General features: G+C 39.0%; 1 protein-coding gene across 3 annotated transcripts in view; it reads left to right on the top strand.

Moving 5' to 3' along the window:
• The window catches only part of SCAF11 (SR-related CTD associated factor 11), a 73,341-nt gene that overhangs the window by 57,275 nt on the left and 9,214 nt on the right, over positions 1-6,852 (top strand). For 2 of the 3 annotated variants that reach the window (XM_027768327.1, XM_027768326.1), the window contains exons 10-11: positions 2,497-2,597; positions 5,736-6,113. In XM_027768327.1, the coding sequence (XP_027624128.1) occupies positions 2,497-2,597; positions 5,736-6,113 (479 nt within the window). Of the gene's footprint in view, positions 1-2,496; positions 2,598-5,735; positions 6,840-6,852 lie in introns of all 3 variants that reach the window. The other variant, XM_014584207.2, reaches the window with a different exon arrangement.

Genomic DNA, 6,852 nt, shown 5'->3' with positions numbered 1-6,852 from the left:
CATGCTGCAGCCCCTTCTCCTCCATTCTCTTCTCGGGATCTTAGGCATGCATGCACAAGCGCCTGGCATGAGATTAAGCCACCGGGTCCAGGATTCAAACCATGGTCGACTACATGAGAGTCCACCGACGTAGCCATTACGCCATCTGCTGGTCCCAGAAAGTGAGAAATCCCCCTCCCCCCCCAGGGGATGGGCACGCAGCAGCTGCATGAGTTTTAAACTGCCAGATCCGGAACTCAAACCATGGTCAACTATGTGGGCGTCCAGCAATGTAACCATTATGCCACCTGCCAGTCCCTATACTACAATGTTTTAAATGTCTAACAGTGGTTTCTATTTAAAGAACCCCTTGGAAAGTAAAGAACCTTTAATATCTGTTTAATAAGGTTAGATATTTATATGCTACATTCATTTAAAAGAGAAAGCACCAGGGGGCTAAACGATAGCAAAGTGGTAAACTGTGATGCTCTGTGAGGCAGTCTCACATCTAAAGACCTCTCTGAGATTGCTAAACACATACATGCATGTTCATAATCCAGGCTGGATGAAGGTTGGAGACAGATCACAGCATCAGGACCCTGTTGCAGATGCTTTCTTTCTCTGTCACTCCATCTCTCATGAAAGGGAGAAAAAAAATAATAAACAAACAAAAACACAAAAAAATGGAGAGTACCTGAATAGTAAAATTCATTTTTTAGTAATAGCATTCGAACCTGTCATCCTCCTTCTAGTCCTCTGCTCTGTGATTCCAATATTATCTGTGTACGCTCTGCTGAAGCACTGCTTTTATCATATTTTCCATCTCAAAAATGTTCTTTTGAGTAGCTATTTGATCAAGTGCTGCCTATACCCTGACATTTATGACTTTGTATAGCCTAATTCTTCCTTAGTTTTTTAAGTGCTCTACATACTTACACTTAAGTCAGACGCCTAACATACAGATTAAGGTACTCACCTGAGTTTTATATCTCTTGCTATAATATTAGGTCATTGGAAAAGTCATGATATATTTTTTCTATGTAAAAATGTGTCATGACTTTTCCAATAACCCAATATATTATGACTTTATTTTTTATGTCCTTATAATTCTGTATAAGGCCTTCACTCTCTAGGAATGATGATGGAGTAGAAGCACAAGTAAAATTAGGAAGTCAGGCTGGCTGTGTAGCATAGTAGTCATATGCTGCTCAAGAGAAGGCAGATCACTCATGACAACCATGGTTCAAATCCCTGGCCCAGTCAACTTACAGTATCCTGGGCACACTAGTGAGTACCTAAGGTCCAAAGTGCTAGAAGAAGAGAATTTTGGTGTGACCAGAATGTGGAGGGTGTTTGTATCTCTCTCTCATGCACATATACATGCACTCTTATCATGAAGAAAGCAAGAAAAAAATTAAAAATAGGATGTCCAGATAGGTATATTACGAGACCGCCCCTTATAGTTACATATTTTTGTACATGTATAAATTGCACATATTTTTCAAATTTATCTCCTAATCCAGAATCTCACCTTATACTGAATGAGATAGTCTTTTGTTAGAAGACCTGAAAGATGAATAAGAGAAAAAAGAAGTTGAGAAGGTAGATTGGATTTAAATGCAGAAAAATTTGGGAATCCTAAAAACTCCATAGGAACACAAGACCACGGAAGAGCTATCAGCCTCAGATTGAGGAATTTTAGACTATACCATAGCAATAGGAATCAGTTCTTTGATTGTTTCAAAAGAAAGGAGTGCTGGAACATGTGGAAGTTTTCTGGGAAAATAGAAATGTTTCTTCATCAGGTGGTGGTTATAGAGATAGATATACATGGGTTAAAAAGTTGTAGACATAAAATTTGTGCATTTTATTGTACTCTTAATTTAATGCATCAAAGTTGTTTTTTTGAGTAGTGAAGAATAAAAACTAAAAAAAAAAAACCTGACATGATATTACATTAAATTACTTAAAAGGTAAACATCTGTTTGTATTAAGTTACCTTCATCTCCCTTTGCCATTAATTTATATGTATTAAAATACATGGGTTTTTTGGGAGAGGTTTTTGCTATAGGGCACATGTGCTTGCCAGACAGACATAGAGAGACAGAGAGACAGAAAGCAAGAAATTACCCCCCAGGGGGGATGGCCACGCCACAATCCCTTCTCCTCCATTCTCCTCTTGGGATCTTGGGCACGCACACGCGCCTGGTGTGAGTTTAAGCTACCGGGTCTGGGACTCGAACCATGGTTGACTACATGGGAGTCCAGTGACATAGCCATTACGCTAACTGCTGGTCCCTTAAGATACATGTTTAAAAGGTTTTTTTCTTTGCAGTCAGTTGGTAGCCATCCTTGGGCATTGAGTAACCTTGAATTTATAGTTTTAGTTACATGGGTAAAAAAATTTAAGCACTGTATTTTAATACTGCTACCTTGATTTTGGAGAGTTATCTTAATTTGCTGATTTAACTTTTAAACCATTTTTTAAAATATCTTTATTTTGTTTTAAATTTTTAGAATTGGTTTTATTCCCTGGAATGTTGAAGTCCTTCCTCTCATTTCTTCTGTGTCACCAAGAATGATTTTTCCAACAAGTACCATATCATTGGAACATTTTGGTAAAGTTTCTGAAATGTTTTTCTATTTTAAATTGTTAACTTCTAATTTCATGTATGACTGTTGTTGACTTAAAAGTTATAAAATAATGTGTAGTGACTCTTAGATATTTTCTGTAAATATTGTGACTTTATTTTAATATTGTTCCAACTAAAGTGTATATATACAGTGTAATACCATTTAGCCATGTGGAAGAAGGAAATCCTCCCATTTGTAGTGACCTGGATGAACCTGGAGAACATGCTAAGTGGAATAAGCCAGGCACAAAAAGACAAATACCACATGATCTTATTAATATATGGAATCTAAGAAAAGTTGGTCTCATAGAAGCATGGAGTAGAATGGTTACCAGGAGTCAGGGTGATTGGTGGGGTGTTTGGAAAAATGTTGGTCTAAGACAGATACAGAATTTTAGTTAGATTAAAAAAATAAGTTCAAGAGTTCTATTGTATGACATGGTAACTTTGTTACTGTATTATATTCCTGAATAAATGCTAAGAGAGTGGCGATAAAGTGTCCTCCCTATAAAAATGATAACTATTTTTAGATAATGCACATTGTTAATTACCTAAATTTAGTTATTCTGAAATGTATGCATGCTTCGGAGCATCATGTTATACATGATAAATAATCTATTAATACAGTTTTATTTGTCAGTTAAAAAAATTAGTTTCTGGCTGGCCCTAGTGCTGTGTGTAGATCCCACATGCCTAACCATGATTTGAGTCCCAGCCCTAATGTCTTAAAAAGTGTGCCAGATGTGTGTATGCATGCCCCAGGATGGAGTGCAGTGTTGGCCATCTCCATTGGGGTTCATTTTTGTTTCTACACATGAATGCATGCACCCTCTGACCAAAAAAAAAAATTGGTTCAACTAGAAAAATCTGTGTTACAGTGTTAAGAAATTCAACTTCAAGACCTTGGAACTGATTAGAGGTCTCCTGTCTGTTTAGGGTCTTAACATCTAAACCATAGATGTTTAGAAGTCACACCTGTTAATTATGAGCAACACTTTTGACACTTTTCTCTTTCCTTTTTTTTGGGGGGGGGAGAAGTTTTTTTTCGCTATAGGGCGTGTGCGCTCGCCAGACAGACAGGGAGAGACATAGAGACAGAAAGTGAGAAATCACCCCCCGGGGGGATGGTCACGCCGCAATCCCTTCTCCTGCATTCTCCTCTCGGGATCTTGGGCACACACGCACACGTGCCCGGCATGAGTTTTTTTTTTTTTTTTTTTTTTGAGAGGTTTTTGCTATAGGGCGCGTGTGCTCAGCAGACAGACAGAGAGAGACAGAGAGATAGAAAGTGAGAAATCCCCCCCCAGAGGGGATGGTCACGCCGCAATCCCTTCTCTCGGGATCTTGGGCATGCATGCACACACGCCCGGCGTGAGTTTTAAGCCACCGGGTCCAGGATGTGAACCGTGGTCGACTATGTGGGAGTCCAGCGACATAGCCATTACGCTAACTGCTGGTTCCCCACTTTTCTCTTTCTTTTTGTCTAGATAATACCAGTTCACAAAACAGTAGTTACAAACCAAATGTATTTTTCTTTTTTTAATCCTTAAAATTGGTCCTGTAGCCTAGTGGATAAGGGAGCTGAATCCCATGTGGCTGACAATAGTTCAAATCATGGCCTCAGCTACTTGAGAAACATGCTTGGCTTGTTTCTCAAATTCCTGTGCCCCAAGTCCTGACAGGATAGAGAAGTGGAGAAGAGATTACGGTATAACCATGCCCCATTGGGTACTTTGTCCACCCCCTTCTTTCTCTCTGTCTCCCTCTGGGAAGCACATGTTCTCTCTGGCAATTAAAAATATGCCCACATTGGGACCAGCAGTTAGCGTAATGGCTATGTCATTGAACTCCCATGTAGTCGGTCACGGTTCGAGTCCTGGACCTGGTGGCTTAAACTCACGCTGGGCACGTGTGCGTGCATGCCCAAGATCCCGAGAGGAGAATGAAGGAGAAGGGATTGTGGAGTGGCTATCTCTGGTGGGGAGTGATTTCTCACTTTCTGTCTCTCTGTCCCTCTCTGTCTTTCTGGCAAGTGCACGTGCCCTATAGCAAAAATCTCTCAAAAAGAAAAATGCCCATGTAGATCCAAATCTGGTTACGATTTAGTAGCATTAAAAAAGCTGATGAAGGGGACCAGCAGGTGGCATGGTGGCTAAGGTGCTAGACACTCCCACATGGCTGACCACGATTTTAGTCCTGGACCTGGTGACTTGCTTTCTTTCTCTCACTCTCTCTGTCTCTCTGGTCAAATTAAAATAAATGAATGAATGAATAAAATTAAATAAATACTTCTTAAAAATAAACTGATGAACACTTCATATTATTCAGATGTTAGTGCATCTGTCATGATAGAATTCAAAAGTAAAGGTTGAATATACCTTATTCAAAATGCTTAAGACCAGTAGTGTTTTAGATTTTAAAAGTTTTTCGATTTGGAATATCTGAATACACATAATGAGGTATCTTGGGAATGGGATCCAAGTCTATACCTAAAATTTATTTATGTTTCATATACACCTGTACTCATAGCCCAAGGTTGATTTTTTTACAGTATTTTTTTATTATACCATTTTGTCTATGACTCCTCACATGAGGTCAGGAATGGCATTTTCCACTTCTGGCATCACACTGGTGCCAGTAAAGATTTGGAGTTTGGAGGATTCGGGATTTTTTATTAGACATACTCAGCCTATATTTTGTTTCATTGAATTACAAACTTGACTCTTCACCGGAACCAGCAGTTAGCGTAATGGCTATGTCGCTGGACTCCCACGTAGTTGACCGTGGTTTGCGTCCCGGATCCGGTGGCTTAGAACTCACGCCGGGCGCGTGTGCGTGCGTGCCCAAGATCCCGAGAGGAGAATGGAGGAGAAGGGATTGCGGTGTGACCATCCCCCTTAGGTGATTTCTCGCTTTCTGTCTCTATGTCTCTCTCTGTCTGTCTGGTGAACGCACGCGCCCTATAGCATAAACCTCTCAAAAAAAAAAAAAAAAGAAAGAAAAACTTGACTCTTCACTGAAATTAGCTAAAGGCAAACTATTGTCAATTCTTAAAACATATATATCAACAAACATATATATATATATTTTTTTTTTTCTTTCACTCCTTTACAATATTATTAGGTACGTATTACAAGGGATATGCAGTAGCACATACTCAAGAAGGAGAAGAAAAGAAGCAAACTTCTGGTACATCAAATACCAGAGGATCAAGGCGAAAGCCTACAGCAACACCTCCTACAAGGAGATCTACACGGAATATGAAAGCTGAAACTGTTGGTCAATCTCAAAGATCGTCAGTATCAAGTAGTTCTGGGTGTGATGCCCCAGGTAACAGTAATCCACCTTTGAATGTTTCCTCATCAGCTGAGTTAGAGAAGCAAACAAGACAGGCCCCAAAACGGAAGCCTGTAAGAAGAGGAAGAAAACCACCATTATTGAAAAAGAAACTTCGGAGCTCTGCACCTCCTCCTGAAAAATCATCTTCCAGTGATTCAGTAGATGAAGAAGCAGCAGAATCTGATGCGCCACCTATGTTAGAGAAAGAGCACCTGTCAGATGCAGAAAATAATAACACTTGTAATGAACAGACAAATGTAGATAATCAGCCTGCTAATTGCTTGAAAAATTGCAGCAGCGAGCAAATAGAAAAAAGTGAGGAACATACTGAGAATAATGATGTAGAAAAAGAAACAGAATCTTCTCATTCCGAGTCTTGTACTCAAGATCCTCTGGGACTAGTTGAAGAGAAGGAAGAAGTTAAAAAATTTGAGAACACAGGAATAGAGGATAAAAGTTTATGTTTAAAAAGTGATATTTCTAAAAATATTTTTGAAGAAGAAAGTGATGCATTGGAAAATCAAGACCAGATAACTGGACTCTCAGAGGTAAAGGCAGATATATGTACAGATAATCCTCCAAATGATTTTTTTACATGTTCAGGACCTGAAATTGAAGAACAACAATCTGTATCTAGTCCCCTAAGTGAATTACCGGATAATTCAGAGTTAGTAACTAATAAAGAAAAAATTATAGAGAATTCCATAGTAGAAATTATTGATCATAAAGATACCGCAGTAAAAATAGAAGAGTTTGTAGAGAGCACCAAGTTAGAATCTTTTGAGGGAGAAATTATACAAACAGTGGACAAAAAGTCTGTTGAGAGCTCAGACATCGAATTCCTTGAGCATGTTAAAACCGAAAGTACTGAAATAACTATAACTTATGATACTTCCGAAAA

Source organism: Tupaia chinensis, unplaced genomic scaffold (assembly GCF_000334495.1).
Source record: "Tupaia chinensis unplaced genomic scaffold, TupChi_1.0 Scaffold145870_1, whole genome shotgun sequence".
NCBI classification, from domain to species: Eukaryota; Metazoa; Chordata; class Mammalia; order Scandentia; family Tupaiidae; genus Tupaia; species Tupaia belangeri.
Note: the sequence above shows the minus strand (reverse complement) of the source record. Positions and strands in the feature narration are given on the sequence as shown.